Source organism: Chelonoidis abingdonii, chromosome 1, assembly GCF_003597395.2.
Source record: "Chelonoidis abingdonii isolate Lonesome George chromosome 1, CheloAbing_2.0, whole genome shotgun sequence".
In the NCBI taxonomy this organism is placed as follows: domain Eukaryota; kingdom Metazoa; phylum Chordata; order Testudines; family Testudinidae; genus Chelonoidis; species Chelonoidis abingdonii.
In genome coordinates this window covers 228,057,740-228,076,651 of record NC_133769.1, presented here as the reverse complement: position 1 = coordinate 228,076,651, position 18,912 = coordinate 228,057,740, and the positions used below count along the sequence as shown (strand labels likewise).

At 43.3% G+C, this 18,912-nt stretch overlaps 1 protein-coding gene across 2 annotated transcripts in view; it reads right to left on the bottom strand.

Annotated features, from left to right (window-relative positions):
• The window catches only part of RPS6KA3 (ribosomal protein S6 kinase A3), a 134,171-nt gene extending 116,939 nt beyond the window's left edge, over nt 1-17,232 (bottom strand). The window contains exons 1-2 of one of the 2 annotated variants that reach the window (XM_075060045.1): nt 16,916-17,232; nt 3,856-3,912 (exon numbers count right to left, since the gene is read on the bottom strand). In XM_075060045.1, the coding sequence (XP_074916146.1) occupies nt 3,856-3,912; nt 16,916-16,987 (129 nt within the window). In that variant the 5' untranslated portion in view covers nt 16,988-17,232. The remainder of the gene's footprint in view (nt 1-3,855; nt 3,913-16,915) is intronic. The other variant, XM_075060047.1, reaches the window with a different exon arrangement.
• Between the last annotated feature and the right edge of the window lie 1,680 nt (nt 17,233-18,912).

Sequence of the window (18,912 nt, the reverse complement as noted above, 5' to 3'; positions counted from 1 at the left end):
TCTTCCCACACAAGCTGATCTTAGTGTGGGTCTTTTTGCAGCTAGGTGTGGCCCTACCGGAGTGCTCTAGAGGAGGCTTGAAAGCCTGGCACAGCAGGACATGGTGAGGCAGCCCAGGCTGGTGGAACGGACAGGCTCAGTGGGACACATTCAGTAAATTGTAACCTTTCCAATGATCTCACATGACCCATTTTGCATAAAACATCTTAGTTATGTCATATTCATATCACAACAATATCTCTATGAATATGTCACACTGCCCCATTTCTCAGATGAAACCTAAAGATGGCCTTAATTTTAAGTTGTCAAATGATTAAAAAAATTAATCATAGTTAATCATAAGACTAAAAAATAATTGTGATTAATCAGAGTTTTAATCGTGCTGTTAGACAATCACAGAATACTATTTAAAAATATTTTTGGATGTTTTCTACATTTTGAAATATATTGATTTCAATTATAAAAACAAAATGTACAGTGCTCACTTTATATTTTTATTACAATTTTTGCACTGTAAAAAATATAAACTAAAGAAATAGTATTTTTCAATTCACCTCATACAAGTGCAATTTTTTTATCATGAAATATATGGCAGAATGTGGGTAAAACCATAGAGCAGGAGACATACAATTCTTCCCCAAGGAGTTCAGTCACAAATTTAATTAACCCATTGTTTAACAAGTGTCATCTGCGTGGAAGCTCTGGAATGGTGGCTGATGCATGAAGGGACGTACAAATGTTTAGCATAGCTGGCATGTAAACACTTTGCAACATTAGTTACACCAAGCCATGTGAACCCCTGTTCTCACTTTCAGGTGACATTGTAAATAAGAAGCAGGTAGTGTTATCTCCCATAAATGTAAACAAACTTGTTTGTCTTAGCTTGTTTGTTGAATTTATTTCCATGGTTGGAAGGAAAATATTCAGGAATAGGTAACTGAATCAGCAGGATGCTTACTACTGACTTATTTAAGTCTCTCCGGTAGAGGGGATGTCAGGGCCAGGCCTCCTGAGACGTCACCCAGTACTGCATATTGTTTTGGTGTCAAGGTGGTCAGTACCAATGCATTGGGTACAGTAACTCCTTGTTTAACATTGCAGTTATGTTCCTGAAAAATGCTACTTTAAATGAAAACATGTTAAGCAAATCCAATATCCCCATAAGCATTAATGTAAATGGGGGGGTTAGGTTCAATTAATTTTTTTTTTTTTTTTGGCCAGACAAAGACAATAGTCTTTTCTCTGGCGAACTGCTCCCTGATAACGTGTGTATGTACGTAATATATATATATACATACACACACACACACACATATACACACACACACAGTATAAGTTTTAAACAATTTAATACTGTACACAGAAATGATGATTGTGAAGCTTAGTTGAGGTGGTGAAGTCAGAAGGTGGGATATTTACCAGGAAATGCTTTACTGCTAAATGATGAACTAGCACTCAGCTGAACCCTCAAGGGTTAACACAGTGTTGTTAATGTAGCCTCACACTCTACAAGACAGCATGGGGGAGAGAGACAGAGACACACACCTTGTGTGAGAGAGACATGCATTCCCCCTTTAAGAAAGCTGACCCCACTCTAAATAAATTGCCTTTTTAATTAGATCAGCAAGTTGAGGCAGCAGCTGCTGTCACCATGCTCCCTCTGTCCTGAGCCCTGTTCTGTCCCACCTCGCCCGCTCTGTGGAGATGGGGTGCAGGAGTGGGGTTCAGGGGCAGGGGGACACCCTGACATTAGCACCCCTCTTCCCTGCTCCTCACACCCCTTGCACAGCAAACAGGAAGATCCCAGGAGAAGCTCATGGCAGTGGGGGGAGGGACAGCTGAACTGCCAGGCAATTGATAGCCTGCGGGCAGCTGCCACATAGGGAACTCAGGGGAATGGAGAGCTGATAGGGGGGCTGCCAGTCCACCTTGGTTCCAAACCCCCACCAGCTAGCTCCAACGGGATGCTCTTTCTGCAAGCAGCGGACAAAGTAGGTGGCTGCCAAACAACCTTATAAGGGAGCATTGTGCAACTTCAAACAAGCATGTTCTCTAATTGATCAGGACCAAAACAACGTTAATTGGGATGACTAAGTGAGGAGTTACTGTGCCGTAAAGCTAGTTAGTACCATGGTTAGTTAATGCTGAGGATGCAGTTGGTGCAAAGGCAGCAGGTACCAAGGTCATTGGTGCTGGGGTTGGTGCTGAGGGGCTGATACCATGGGCAGCACTGTCCTTAGATGGAGAGTACTGAGCGAGCTACTTTAAATGTCAGTAACAGAGTATAAGTACGGGGCTTCTCAATCTTAAGACCTTTCACTGAGCTTGCACAAGTCAAGGTGACTCTTCTGCCTCTTGATAAATGCCATGGAAGGCAACCTAAGTATAAGCATGCCTTTGGAGCAGTGCTCCTTTCTGCCTCTGACAAATGTAGATACCGACATAGTGGTAAATGAATGAGGCCTCTGAGACGAAGCAGTCCAGAAGCTTGGAGGTGTCGCAGCTCACAGACAGCCCAACTAACTTGCATGTTGAGGCTCTCCAAAAATCTCCATTACTTGCCAGCTTGCATTGACTTCTCCAGGAGGAAAAAGTTTCAGCCTCATTGCCCTTGTTCTCTGGGTGGGCTTGGAGAAAGACCACCACACAGAACAACATCCAAGAATGTGTCCTTCCCCACAATATATCAGGTACTAAGAGTGACCATTTCTGATGGGTACGGAAATGTCACATGAGATATCTTAAATCCTGGTTTCTTGGCTTCTGCCATGATCCAGTGCCCCTGAATGACGGAGGGAGAGGGTGACTAGGCTAACAGAAACTTATTGCCTAAATATGCTAAATAAATAAATAAATAAATAAGGTTGTACAGGCCAATGGGCAAAAGGAGACTTAATCATGTTAACTAATACCAATACAACTAATAACCAAGATAACCTAATTGGCATGGTGCACAAAGTAAGGGAACATGGCCAATAGTTTGATCTCACAGCCAAGGCAGTAAGAACTGAAGGGTGGCTGGGCCTGCTCTATCTTTTATGCCCCCAAGTGGGGCTGCAAAGGTACTTAGAATGCAGACAAGGCCTGATAGTCACTTCTAGCCAAAGAGAATCTGATCTCACATGCACATGTACATCAACAGTGGAATTTGTGTGGACCATCATTTGAATTTTTTGTTCACAATCTGGATATTAACTGATGCTGTAATCTGCAGAGCGCCTACTAGCTCAATGTCAATCTTTGCAACCTACCGACACCATCAACATTCTTAACTACTGAACTGATCATCATTTTAGCAGAAAACAGCTGTTGTGCTTGATTCACTGACATTGGGTATAATGAGTAATGTATGGTGGATAGTTTTCAGAATTTCTTGGGTGACAGATGAATTCCTGGATTCTATCTCCCTTTCTAAAGTTAGCATCACCTTTGCCTCTGTCCAAAAGGTGGGGGAAAGAAATGCATCCCTTCACTATTACCAAAAGCCACCTAGTACCAAATGCCACATCTGTGCCCTTCCCAGTTGACAGAGCAACTAGTTTTCCCCTGACTTTTACAAGATACAGCTTTGTGCCTTTCACTGAGAAACCGGCATCACGCTAAAAATATTGTGAGCACTGTACAACAAGCTGAATTTAGTACTGAAATAAACATAAGTGATACTGTACTGAACCAGTGGGTCTGCGAGGAATAGACCTTTTCCTCAAAAATATAGATCCATGACAAACAATTTAGGTCTAATGAAACAGGGCTTAAACTGTGAGAGTTATAGCCAGCCCTTAGTCTTTGAGTGACCTATAACAATGTACCACAAAATAAAGCTATACATGCTTACATTTGAAATCTTTTACTTACAGTTAGCTGATTAATCTCTTCTTCTCCCATAGGTTCATCCATAATTTGCTGCCCATTCTACAACAAACATAGCAAATAGACAGCAAGTTACTAAACTGGTTGAATTCAGTTAAAAAGTAGAAAAACATTTCTTTGGGTGCTTACATGACTCCCATCACTACAGCATTATGAGCATGTTAGTCTCTAAAACACAGAAAAGTTCAACTGTGCAATACAAGGTGATCCCCCCTGCCAAAAGGTAAGCATATTGTGGATAGCACAGAGCAACACCCAAACTTCAGTCCCCATATAGTATACCAATAGTCCAAATGAGTCCCACAATGGGAGTTATTCAGCAGAAATAACACACTTTTTCCCAAGACCAACCACTTGTACCAAACCATTATCATCACTGTCAATGATTCCACAAAATAACAATTATTGTTGCAGTTTAGATTGTAGTCATAAAAAGCCGCAAGCAGGAATGGATAAATTCATGTGTTGTTTTTTTTAATGGGACAATTATGGTCAGGCTTGAAGGTCATGGCCTTGCTTATTCACACTTCACACTTTCAAGAGCATATGCAACCAATTTCTCTCTCTTTATATTAAGTGCAACAAAATTCTCATTATACTGCTGCTCATCTTGGTCACTGGACATAGTTAGAAAGGGGCTGATTCATTATTTTCAGTTCTCTTGTAGACAGCTCTAGTGCCTCTGGTACTATGAAGCAGCAATAGACAAACTAAAAATGATTCTGCTGTTCAGAACTCTTTGACCAGCTGCAAAACCATCAAAAACATGTTATTTTATGCTACTGGAGAAAGCCCAAAGCAGAAGCAGGTATTGGAGTTAAAGTGTGATAACTCCTCTTCCTCCTAACTAACATACCCCCTGCAAAAACAAAAACACAAAAAAACAAGGAACAGGTGAAGAATGAAGTGGCAGAGATCGCCTTCCTTTCCCCAATGCCACACAGCTGCCAGGATGCTTTGGAGGCGGTTAAGCAATTGAAGAGACCTTTCCTTTCACTGTTGCCAGGAGGTTCTGAAAAGGGAAAATGACAGCGGGGCTAGAGAAATGCTTCAAACTTTGACAGACATCTATGCCACTCAAAGGCTGAAGATACAAGCTATCAAGCAGGATCCACTGACTGCCATCTACTAGAAATTCCAGTTCTCACTGTTCTGTTTTTCAAGGCTAAGTTTACTATTAGGATTATGATGCTGAACTTACTGATGGATCCCTTGCCTTATTTGTCTAGAAATTTTTCTGGCTATTTGATATAGACCTTTATTCATAACACAAGAACTAGGGGTCACCAAACTAAAAATTAATAGGAAACAGGTTTAAAACAAACAAAAGGAAGTATTTCTTCACACAGTGCAGTGTCAATTTGTGGTACTCCTTGCCAAAGTATATCGTGAAGGCAAAGGCTATAACAGAAGGCCAAGACTATAACAGGGTTCCAAAAGGAACTAGATAAATTCATGCAGGATAGGTCCTTCAAAGGCTATTAGCCAGAATGGGCAGGAATTGTGTCCCTAGCCTCTGTTTGCCAGAAGCTACAAATGGGCAACAGTGGATGGATCACTTGATGATTACCTGTTTTGTTTATTCCCTCTGAACCACATGGCATGGGCCACGGTCGGAAGATAAGATATTGGGCTTGATGGACCTTTGGTCTGACCACTTTGGTCTGGCCATTCTTATGTTTCCTCAACTAGCAAGTTGTTTGGCAGTTCTTTCAAGCATTACCCTGGATGAAACGTGTGCTGTGAGGACAATCTGCCTCTTATGAAGTTTCCCTTCTGGATTCTAGTATTTGATTATGCCAAACATAACGGGTTTTTCAGTCTCAGATGACCTTCTATTCTCTCAAGTTTCCCACTACATGACTTTGGCTCAATACAGACACAATAGGTTGGATTTATGCCGTTCTCAGCAAGGATGTGAAATATCAGAACATGAAGCTGTGTGGACTCTATGAAATGGGTGCAGCAGACCTGGTACATACCCACAGATTTCATCAACGTATTCAGAGAACATCAGTGTATTCGTTGTTTCCTAGGAGCCCTTCTCCAGTTATGTTAAGCAATTACCTGACCAAGATGATATGGGATAATTATCTGAGATACTCTGCTGTTAAATTAATATTCATTTGATCACCCTGCTTGATAATTATCTACAAGTCATAGAATCACAGACTTTAAGGTCAGAAGGGACCATTATGATAGTCTAGTTTGACCTGCATAACGCAGCCCACAGAATCTCACCCACCCAGTCCTGTATCAAACCCCTAACCTACGTGTGAGTTACTGAAGTCCTCAAATCGTGGTTTAAAGACGAAGGTGCAGAGAATCCTCCAGCATGCCCCATGCTGCAGAGGAAGGCAAAAAAAACCCCAGGGCCTCTGCCAATCTGCCCTGGAGGAAAATTCCTTCCCGACCTCAAATATGGTGATCAGCTAAACTCTGAGCATGTGGGCAAGATTCACCAGGCAGCACTAAGGAAAGAATTCTCCGTAGTAACTCAGATCCCATCCCATCTAACATCCCATCACAGACCACTGGGCATACTTACCTGTTGATAATCAAAGATCAGTTGTCAAAATTAGACTATCCCATCATACCATCCCTTCCATAAGCTTATCAAACTTAGTCTTAAAGCCAGATAAGTCTTTTGCCCCCACTACTCCCCTTGGAAGGCTGTTCCAGAACTTCACTCCTCTTGACGGTTAGAAACCTTCTTTGAATTTCAAGTCTAAACGTCCTGATGGCCATTTTATATTCATTTGTTCTTGTGTCCACATTAGTACTAGGCTTAAATAATTTCTTTCCCTCCCTGGTATTTATTCCTCTGATATATTTGTAGAGAGCAATCATATCTCCCTTCAGCCTTCTTTTGATTAGGCTAAACAAGCCAAGCTTTTTGAGTCTCCTTTCATAAGACAGGTTTAAAAACTCATATCATCCTAGTAGCCCTTCTCTATACCTGTTCCAGTTTTAATTCATCCTTCTTAAACATGGGAGACCAGAACTAAACACAGTATCCCAGATGAGGTCTCGCCAGTGCCTTGTATAATGGTACTAGCACCGCCTTATCTCTACAGGAAATACCTCACCTGATGCACTCCAAGACTGCATTAGCTTTTTTTCACAGCCATATCACACTGGCGGCTCATAGTCATCCTGTGATCAACCAATACTCTGAGGTCCTTCTCCTCCTCTGTTACTTCCAAGTGATGCCTCCCCAGTTTATAACAAAAATTCTTGTTATTAATCCCTAAATGCATAACCTTGCATTTTTCACTATTAAATTTCATCTTATTACTCCAGTTTAAAGGGTCATCCAGATCTTCCTGTATGATACCCCAGTCCTTCTTTGTACTGGCAATACCTCCCAGCTTCGTATCATCCGCAAACTTTATTAGCACATTCTCACTTTTTGTGCCAAGGTCAGTAATAAAAAGATTAAATAAGACTGGTCCCAAAACCGATTACTGAGGAACTCCACTAGTAACCTCTCTCCAACCTCACAGTTCATCTTTTAGCACGACCCACTGTAGTCTCCCCTTTAACCAGTTCCTTATCCACCATTCAATTTTCATTTTGATCCCCATCTTTTCCAATTTGGCTAATAATTCCCCATGTGGAACCATAACAAATGCCTTACTGAAATCGAAGTAAATTAGATCCACTGCATTTCCTTTGTCTAAAAAATCTGTTACCTTCTCAAAGAAGGAGATCAGTTTGGTTTGGCACGATCTACCTTTTGTAAATCCATGTTGTATTTTGTCCCAATTCAATTCAATAATCTATTAGAAAACAGAAACTTAAAGGTAGTTTGAATAATTGTGCGCATGGAGGGGTGTTGTCTCTATGGACCATATTATTGTGAAGTAACACACACAATTGTAAAGTTTTTAAAAACATTAACAGCAGTAAGTAAACTGACAAAGCACATGGCTTACAACAGTGAGTATCCAACATAGGAAATGAGCATCTTCACAATTATCTGATTAACCTCTGTGGACAAACTGCTGAGACTGTCTGTCTGCTTCCCATATACTGCAAACCTTGACCTGTTTAAATAGCTGATTAAAACTCAATGACATCTTTGCTGAGGTTTTTACTGTTCGTATGAAGAGGTGAAGGATTAAGTGCTAGGAGGCAAGCATGATTTTTAAAGTTTTTGGGGGATGCTCTCTTCTCAGGAAATCAAAATAGTGTGTCTCAGAAGAGCTGAAAAAGGGTGAGGAATAAAAGGACATCCCTGAGAAGATCAGTCCATCGCATGGATTTTGAAAAGCTGATCATTTACGGTTCTTGAGAGGCAGAGCTCCTAAAAATCAAGACGAGTGGGGGGCTCTTTTAGTCATGTTCTCATTATAATTATAGTCATTTGCTAATTCAGTCCTTTAAACTATGTTCTTCCTCCTTCCATTCCGTGGCCAGAGCATGAGAAAGCCACGGTATATGGTGCCAGCCCAGATTAAGATGCCAAGAGACAGGTTTGACCTAGAGATAAAAATGTTCAGGGGCAGGGATTACCATATTGCTTTTTTCTTAATAAGAACATCTAGGTAAGGCTCATCCCTCACACCAGGCTTGATGGGAAATATTGTACCTTTCTTTGCAGTTTCCACAAAGCCTATCTGGTGCAAGCACCTAGAGAAAGAGAACATAGGTCAAAGAAGGGGTTTGTCTCCTTGCTGATGTGCTAGGACAAAGAATGACTGAAATGCATGGTCTTTTTATTACCTTATTTTGATTTAAAAAACTAAAATATAAAATTAACAGCACACACTAAAGGGACTAAAAGCTGGCTAACTGGCCTAAAAATGTAACTGTAACCAGGGAGTCACCATGTGTTTCTAGTGGGGTCCTGCAGAGGTTGGTTCTTGGCCATATGCTAGTTAACATTTTTATCAATTACCCGGGAGAAAATATAACATCACTGATAAAGCTTGCAGATGACACAAAAATTGGGGGAAAGGTAAATAATGAAGAGGACAGGTCACTAAGTCAGCAGTGACTCTGAAAAAGAATTGTGAGGCAGAGGGGAGTGAATAATTAGCTAAACATGAGCTCTCAGTGAGACCCTGAGGCCAGAAGAGCTAATGTGATCCTGGGATCCACAAATAGGGAAATCTTGAGTAGGAGCAGAGAGGTTATTTCATCTCTGTATTTGGCACTGGTGTGACTGCTGCTGGAATACTGTGTCCAGTTCTGTAGCCATAATTTAAGAAGGATGCTGATAAACTAGATAGTGTTCACAGAAGAACCATGAGAATGATTAAAAGATTAGAAAACATGCCTTACAGTGATCGACTAAAGAAGCTCAATCTATTGATAGTAAAGAAAAGCTTAAAGAGTGACTTGATTACAGTCTTTAAACTACAATACCCACCTGGTGAAGTGAAGAAACAGATTGACAGAGCCAGAAGAGTACCCAGAAGTCACCTACTACAGGGCAGGCTCAAAGAAAGTAACAGAATGTCCCTAGCCGTCACCTATAGCCCCCAACTAAAATATCTCCAGTGCATGATCAAGGATCCACAACCTATCCTGAAGGATGATCCCTCACTTTCACAGACCTTGGGAGACAGGCCAGTCCTCACTTATGGACAGCCGCTCAACCTAAAGCAAATATCACTAGCAACTACACACCACACAACAAAAATACTAACCCAGGAACCAATCCCTGCAACAAACCCTGTTGCCAATCTGTCCGCATATCTATTGGAGGGACAAAATCATAGGACCTAACCACATCAGCCACACCATCAGGGGCTCGTTCACCTGCATGAATTTGCATATAACGCAGTAAAGCAGCGCTCGGGGCGTGGGGGCCCTGTGCGCTCCGGTGGATCAAAGAAAGTTCGATATAAAACTCTGTTTCACCTATAACGCAGTAAGATTTTTTGGCTCCTGAGGACAGTGTTATATTGGGGTAGAGGTGTATATGCCATCATGTGCCAGCAATACCCCTCTGCCATGTACATTGGACAGACTGGACAGTCCCTACACAAAATAATAAATGGACATAAATCAGACATCAAGAATTATAACATTAAAAAACACTTGGAGAACACTTCAAACTCCCTGGACACTCAATAACAGACTTAAAAGTGGCAATTCTTCAACAACAACAACAAAAATCAAAAACAGACTCCAACGAGAAATTGCAGAACTGGAATTAATTTGCAAACTGGACGCTATCAAATTAGGCCTGAATAAAGCCTGGGAGTGGATGGGTCACTATAAAAAGTAATTTCCCTCTGCTGATACTCAGACCTTCTTTGTCAATTGTTTGAAATGGGCCAACTTGAAAGCATTGGCCTCATTACCACTACAAAAGTGATTTTTCCACTCCCTCGGTATTCACCCCTTCTTGTCAACTGTTGAGAATCGGCCACTTCCACCTTAATTACATTGGCTCGTTAGCACTGACCCCCTACTTGGTAAGGCAACTCCCATCTTTTAATGTGCTGTATATTTATACCTCTCTAATATATTTTCCACGCCATGCATCTGATGAAGTGGGTTTTAGCCCACGAAAGCTTATGCCCAAATAAATTTGTTAGTCTCTAAGGTGCCACAAGGACTCCGCGACATTTTAGTCTACAAGTACATACACAGGAGGAATAAATATGTAATAATGAGCTCTTCAGTCCAACAGAGAAAGGTTTAACAATCCAACGGCTAGAAGCTGAAGCTAGACAACTTCAGACTGGAAATAAGAGAGAGATTTTTTTAACAGTGAGGGTAACTAACCACTGAAATAACAACTTCTCCATCACTGATAATGTTTAAATCAGAACTGGATGTTTTTTCTTAAAGATATACCCTAGGAAATATTCTGGGGAAGTTCTAAGGCTTGTGTTATAGGAAGACAAACGATGTGATCACATTGGTCCTCTCTGGTCTTGGAATCTATGGAATATTGAGATGTTAAAAGCCTTATGAACAGAGAATTCACATTGCTGTGCTAGCCATCAATACTGGTGTCTATATTTTTGTTTTAATGGCGTAGGGTTTTCATCCTTTGCTTCAAGGATATGAAGAATCATCCTTCAGAAAAGTTCTATTCAAGAGACATTTAAGGTGCCTGTGGTGTATTTAGACTTCTCACGTTTAAAAGCTGCTGAGTAAGATTCTTGGCATAGGAGGATTGCACCTCTACTGTTGTCCCTGTACATTCTACTGCAGCTGGAAGAGCAGAACAAAACGATCCTTTTTATTATATCAGTAATTAATATTGTTGCTAGAGCTACTGTTAGGAAAGCTATATATTCATCCTAGCCCATATGAGATAATCAGAATAATCTAGCTTTATAGTCCACTAAGAACAAAAAATAATGCTGCACACTACTGGAAAGCAGAGACACTCAGACTTCAGTAGTATACTGTTTGTAGTTTTACACAGTATGCAAATATGTCACTAACTCCTCAGCTGAACATTATAATTTTGTCAGTAGCCCAGTGATACAGCAAATCTCAGGACTATAACTTTTCATCTCTGAAAGGAACACTGAAACAAGAACTAAGCAATGCAATCCAGTGTGTGTGTGGGGCTGGGGGGGGGGGGGTGGCAAGGAAGCCAGTGGGCTTCACACAATTGCTGATAGTAGAGGGAGTGGTGAGATTCAGGAGTCTTGGGTCTCATTCCTGGCTCTGGAGAGAAGTGTTCTATAGTGGGTACAGATTATTCTGCCTGTTTTCCCCCCCAACCCCTTCTCACCAGTCTCTGTCCCACCCCTCCTGTCTCTTCACCACCCAAAGCTCCTCATCCCATTTCCTTTCTCATTTAGTCAGTTACAGTCTCCTTTTCCAGCCAGTCCCAGTTCCCCATTCAATCTGCCTTCCACTCCCGCATGGACTCCCAGTTCAAGTCTCTTAGGTACGTAGCTGTGGTGAGAAATGTCACTTGCGCCCTAGGGCAGCAAAACATTCACAAGTTTAGAGCTACCAATATGAAATCACTGGCAGTAAGTACTAAAAGGATGGCAGGTTTTGTATGTGTCATATTCGCATGGATATGACATGTTTTACTGATGTAATCATGAAAATCCATGAGCCTCTCCTGTACAGTAGTCTTTGAAATACAAAGTGTATTACATATATGGATAAGCATCAGATGAGAATGCTTTATTATAATAAAACTACACTAAAAAGTTTCATTTGTCATAAACTTACAAAAGTAAGCAAACTCCAAGCAATATTGCATTAGAATAGATAAATACTTTAGAAGAAGTGATAAAGAACTCTTTTGTGATGAAATTCTTCAGTACAATGGAGTGGTGGAAAAGAGCTGAGTAACTTTTAACATCCATTGATACATTCTGTTTAGATAATCCTGCTTATGTTTTCAGTACTACTTGCACTGTTTTTATTATGTAAAGGATTGTTGCAAATGTGTTATTTGTTCTTGTGGCTTATTCCCTAGAAATATGTCATATTCCAAGGGCTGATATACAAAATAAGTACGGAAGTAATCACAACTGGAACATTATGATTGCAGGTGGCAAAGAACAGGTGCAATCTTGCCAACACTTATGGATTCACTTAACTTTCGACTTTGGGTTGACTACTCATGTACTTAAGTTATGCATGTGTGTAAATATTAGCAAGAATGGAGTCATAAGCATCAATGCCGCCCAATATTAGATATGTTTTTATGCATCAACATCACTCATTGACATTCTTCTTCATCCCAGTCATTTAAGTAGTAGTAATGTCCCACTGACTGCCACAAGAACAAGATAATCCTGAATTCAGCAGGTAAGTGAAAGAATGAGCATAAAATATCTTGCTTTTAAACAATCTCTACTTGTGATGGGCAAGACTTTCAAAACTAAGTGCTGAAAGTCAGGCTCCCAAACCCACTGCCCAGTGTTAAGGGGAGTCCATGGAAGTGCAACACTTTTTGAAAAAATAGGCTGCTTGTTCAGGTGCTTAAATATAAATTTAGGAGCCTAACATTAAGACTTCAATATTTGAAACTCTTGGCCAACATGTCCTGTGCATGGTTACATAACATACAGTATATACTCAGCATGGGACATAGATGCTGATTAAGGATGTAGGGCAAGAACCTAAGCTGATGTAAATCAGTATAGTTCCACTGGCTTTACTAGAGCTTGATTTACACTTTGGATATTCCCTCAAGTACTATATATAACATAACTTTCTTTTATGTAACATCATTAACACGAACTACTCCAAAATGCTTTACATTACACTAATGCCCTGAGAGCTCATTCCGGATTTCTCTGATTTTTTGGGTACTGTAGAAACACACAGTGAATCAAATGCCCCCTTGTTCAACTATAATTGTATGGGTTTATGTTTTTACAAGTTTGCTTGGCACTTCATTTCCCTCACAGAAAAAATACCTATCAACCCCCGATATTGGTATAACTTGAAGTAAAAACAGGGTCTGCTACAACAACTTATGATTTCCTTAGGGCTGCATTAAGTAGTAAGGCTATGTCTATACTGCCTCACAGTGCGGAGTACAGATGTGGGAACTGCAGAACACAAAGTGTTGCGATCTAACTGTTTGAAAGAGGACTATGTTAAATGCAAACTATATACCTTTCTGTTCACACAAGCTGCATCCACATGGGGCTGTTACATGGCAACACTGTGATGCGCTCTGCAGTTCATACCTTCATGGTCTGCACTGCAGCACCACAGTGTGGACAAGTTCTTAGTGAATATCTATGGCAAACGAAGTAAATGTACATGATTTACAAAAGCTGCAGATGACAGCCAACATATAGCTATGGAGAAGAAGTTATAAAAGGACTCCATGAAGACACAGAGACCTCCCATAGGGATGTGACTGTAGTCAAGAGATTGCAGTGCTGCTAATAAGGCTAACTCGTGTAAATTAAATATATGGTTAAGTATTTAAGCGATTTGTTTAGGTACTTGATCTAAAAACTGACTATTTTTAAAGAGACAGCTTTCAGGCAAACAACCTTTATATTCAAATCTATTTTCTTCTTTTGTGATCTGGCCAAAGAAGTTTACAGAAGCTGGACACCTAAGTGCCACTGAATTTTGACAGGCTTTGGACACCTACATCACTTAGGTTCTTTTTAAAAATGTAAATTTAATAATCAAATATTTATATTTTTTCTTCAGACAGTAGAACCTCAGAGTTAGAGCCACCAGAGTTATGAACTGACCAGTCAACCACACACTTCATTTGAAACCGGAAGTATGCATTCAGGCAGCAGCAGAGACAAAAAAAAGAAAAAAGAAATACAGTACTGTACTGTGCTAAACGTAAACTACTACTAAAAAGGGAAAGTTTAAAAAAAGATTTGACAAGGTACGAACACTGTTTCTGTGCTTTGTTACATTTAAATTAATATGGTCAAAAACAGCATTTTTCTTCTGCATAGTAAAGTTTCAAAGCTGTACTAAGTCATTATTCACTTGTAAACTTTTGAAAGAACCATAACGCTTTGTTCAGAGTTACGAACAATCTCCATTCCCAAACTGTTTGTAACTCTGAGTTCTACTGTAGTAACTTAGACTACTAAGTCTGTTCCAAAACAAATATTTACTAAAATGAACCAAAAAACACAGAGGTACCTGTATAGCATGAACATTCACTAACAAAGCAGCAATGATTATCTGTGTCCTATCTAGGAAGTAAACCTGAAATAATTGGGATTATACCCATAGGTGAAGCACAGCATGGGCATAAGTATGTGTTAGGATTGGACTTTACACTGTAAACCCTTCAGGTAGATGTAGTTATATATTTTTGTAGTGTTTCTACATAACTTAAATGTCAAATGATAACATAAGCACAGAACAGCCTTGTTTATGTGCATAACTTTTCTTTATGAAGTGACTGAATACATTTTGAAATTTTTTTTTTTTTTTAAAAAGTCTCAAAACACATTGTTTTGAAGAATGAAATCAAGTGAATAATGGAAACTTACATATTTTTAACAACATACAGGCAACAACGCAACACCTTTTAAATTTAGTGTGGTGGCTTCCTTATACAGTATTTAGAGCATTTAGTTGCTATGTTTCCTAATTACAAAGAATATACATAGCATGAAGAGGAAATTAAAGTGACACTGTTCACATGATGTTAAAAATTCAGTCATGCTGGATAAGTCTCAGGAAGGAAAAATATTTGTCCTCCTAGAACAAGTGTTAAATCGCTCTTCTTAGGCCTTGGCTACACTGGCGCTTTACAGCGCTGCAACTTTCTCGCTCAGGAGTGTGAAAAACACCCCCCCCCCCGCCCAAGCACTGCAAGATAGCGCCAGTGTAAACAGTGCCAGCGCTGCAAGCTAATCCCCATGAGGAGGTGGAGTACGTGCAGCACTGGAAGAGCTCTCTCCCAGGGCTGGCACTGCAACCACACTCACACTTCAAAGCGCTGCCATGGCAGCGCTCCCACAGCAGCGCTGTGAAGTTTCGAGTGTAGCCAAGTCCTTAGAAATTATTCTCCTTTCCAAAATTATTTCAGAACTATCACTCTGAAGATTAGTGAGAAAACTACTGTAAGAATGGTAAGTATTTTTAAATGATTGCGATATCAGAACTGCTTCACCGGAGGTCAAATTAATCTGCAGTCTCCTTTTAAGTGGCAGGTGGTCAGGAAGCAATGGGGCAAGTTTCTCAGCATTATTACAACTCTGAAAGCCTTTATTACCTGGTGTCCAAACCACATCAGCACACAGTTCTTTATTTAATGAAAACTGGAAGTGACTAGAAGTGGCTACAGCTCTAATCAATCATCCTCCCCATCCCCACACAAAGGGATCTGAATCTCCTCACCAGCACTTGGAACAACTCAGTCTAGTAACTAAAAATGCATATGGAACGGTGACATTGATGTCATACCACACCAACACCCTATTGTCCCCTCACTGCAAACAGCAGGAAACCACACTTTCCACAGCATTGCATGGATGTTCCCCAAAACTGGCCAAACACAGCAAGTATTACCAACATGAGGCCGCGGGGATATCCTAACTCCTTGCGGAACAGCAAGCACTGCAGGCACAACCAGCTCTGCTTAAATAAAGACGTTTTGGGATGGGAGGGATGAGGGTCCTTTTCCAACAACAAAGAAGTGAGAGAGAGAAAAAACAAGGAGACACATTAAGTAAGGTGAAGCCAGGCTTCTTATACGTCTGCCTGGCCTGCCGCAGGGTCACACTGCTACACAGAGTTGCCCTATTAGGAGCTAGTTTCCCTCAGCTCTGTGTCCGCTGGCTGCCAAGTGCGTCTGGAGGAGGCTGGGCCACTCCGGCAAGAGGGAACTCGCGGTGACAGTAACCAGATACCGGAACGGAACAAAACCAGCCAAGTCGCTCAGCAGCGCAGAAGCAGGTTCTTCTCCTCCCAGAGGGTGCAGGCCAACACTCCCCTCCTCCTCCGGAAGTGGTGGGGTCCTGGCCGATCCCCCTGCGTGGGGGTCAGTCACTACGGACAAGGCAGCGGCACGCAGCCGAGACTCACTCGGGCCAGGGAGGGAGCGAGACACCAGGGCACAGCCCCGAGCAGCAGCAGCTGCTGCTGGAAGAGAATAAAGTCTCGTGCCGCTCCCTCACCCTCCGGCCTCCGCCTGACCTATTGTCACCGGGCAGCTCCTCACGCCGCCGCCCTCGCGGCCAAGCGACCCGCGCACACCGCAAGGGAAAGTTTCCCATAAACTTGGGGGTTGCGTGACACCTCGCTCGCCCAGCCCCGGGCCCAGCGCGCGCCCCTTCGTTACAGAGCCACTCTAGTGGGGGGGGGGGGGGGGACCACGCGGGGCTCACGGGACAGCACGTCCCAGCCCCGGGTGGCCCGTAGTCCTGCAGGCCGGGGGTTACTTACAGCCCCTTCCCCACCGGGCCAGGAGTGCGGGGCAGGGGGCCGCGCGAGCCCCCGCTTCCCCTCGGCTCGCCTGGCGCTCGCTGTCCACCAGGGGCCCCTCTCAAGGGCAGGGCGCCCCCAGGGGAACGTGGGTCGGGCTGCCGGAGCGCGGTGGAAGGAGGCGGGTGGGGGGTGTCTCCCTGCCCCGCTCCCCCCCGGCGGGACCCCGTACCTCTGTGCTGCTGTCGGCCGCGCTCTCCACAGCCATCTTCTGCCAGGGGTCCGCCAGCTGCGCTAGCGGCATCGTCCCGGCTCGGCGCCGCCGCCGCGCTCCCTTTCAAGCGCCCCCGCGGGGCGAGGGACTAGGGCAGGGCGCGGAGCCCTAGTGCGGGAGCGTAGCGGTGCGGCGCCCCGGCCAGTGGAGAGCCCTGCCTGGCTCTGGCCGCCGCCGCCGCCGCCTCCTCTCAGCCTCCCGCCCGGCGGAGCTACCCTGCCTCAGCGCCGCTCACTCCCCGCTTCCGCTCGCAACATGGCGCCCGAACCATACCTGCCTGTCAAACCGAGGCAGTGGACGTCAGCAGCTGGGGCGGGGCCGAGCCAGCCAATCCCCGGCAGCCGCAGGTAGCTGGGGGCGGGAGAGCCGGGTGTGTACGGGTACAGGGATGTGTGTGGCCGGGGGACAGTCCCCTAGAAGGGGAGTTGAGGCGAGTGCGTCCTCGGGTTCGATTCCTACCTCCATGCAGTAGGCGGTGCCCTCACCCACGGGAATTGGGGGCCAGTTCCCCATTACATAGCCCTGGCTCCCAGCTGGGGGCTGAGCACCGCCACTGGTTTTGGGAACCTTTGGGAACAAAGCAGCTGGGCATTTAGATTGAAGGGGAAACTGAGATACAGAGAGGTGAAATGATTTGACTGAAGTCATACAGCAGAGCCAAGATTAGAAGGAAGGTCTTTTAGGTTACAGTTCAGAGCCTTGGCCACTAGACAACACTGCCTCACAAGGGGATTCATATAAAAGGTGGTTAGGGAAAGAGTCTTTATTAATACTGTTATTTTAGCCTAGGAGGGGAAATACAGAGAGGAGGGCTAATACAGCATAAATGTCCAAAATTAAAATACTCAAAGTGAGGATGTGCAAAAAGTTAAGGCTGTCACAGCAACATTAACTGAACTAAATTAAGCATAACCAAGTATTTTCATCTCCTGATTTTCTTCTTGTCCACCTTAATGTTGTATTTTTAACCCTAAATATTATATGTAACAGAAAGTATATCCATCTGGGCTAGTGTAGTATGCCAAAAGTTCAGAAACCAGACAATCTGCAAGCATCTGTATATTCTTACCACTGGCATTATCAGCTTTTGTCAGGCTTCTACCAACTTACTAGCTGCACTGAGGCTTTTCTGTCAATATTTGTCCTGGATGGCAGATCTTTAGATCAACAAGTGGAGTTAAGGTTCTCACAACAAAGTTAAGTCCACCGCCATCTGTAGTGCCCCTTGTCTACACTTGGACTCTTTGCACAATTTCTCCAGCACTTGTGCTAGCTTACAGCAGTCACCACTATTTTTATTAACTCTAGGTTGGATGGCATGGCAAAAACACCTGTGGTGGTGTAGCACTGGTGGCTTACATATCCTCATGGTAAAGACAGCTACATTTGCTCTACACCAGTGGTCCCCAGACTGTGGGGCGCACCCCCCTAGGGGGGCACAGAGGAATGTTTTTGGGGGGATGTAGCATGGCCCTGGCCAGCCCCTACAGGGGGCAGGGTGGGAGTGCCAGTCAGCCTCACTCTACCTCTAGCACCTCTCCTGGCCCTGGGCCCGTCTATAGCCCCGCTCCTGGCCACGGTCCCAGCTACAACTGTGGCTCCGCTACCAGCCACGGCTCTGCTCCTGGCCATGGCCTTGGGCTCCTGATCGTGGCCCTGGCTCCTGGCCCCACCACAGCCCCACGCTTAATTCCTGGCCACATCCCACTCCTTGCTCCTGGCCCTGGCTCCTCACCACTGCTCCTGGAGGAGCACAAACCGATAAGGGGCAGGGGGAACAAGCAAAAAAGTTTGGGGACCACTGCTCTATACCACTATTTTCAATGTTGCTATGCAAATAATGCAAGAAGTCCTACTATAGAAAATCTATACAGTCCAATTATCCTGAAGAAGACATCTGTGTAGCTCAAAAGCTTTCCTCTCTCAGCAACAGAAGTTGGTCCAATAAAAGATAT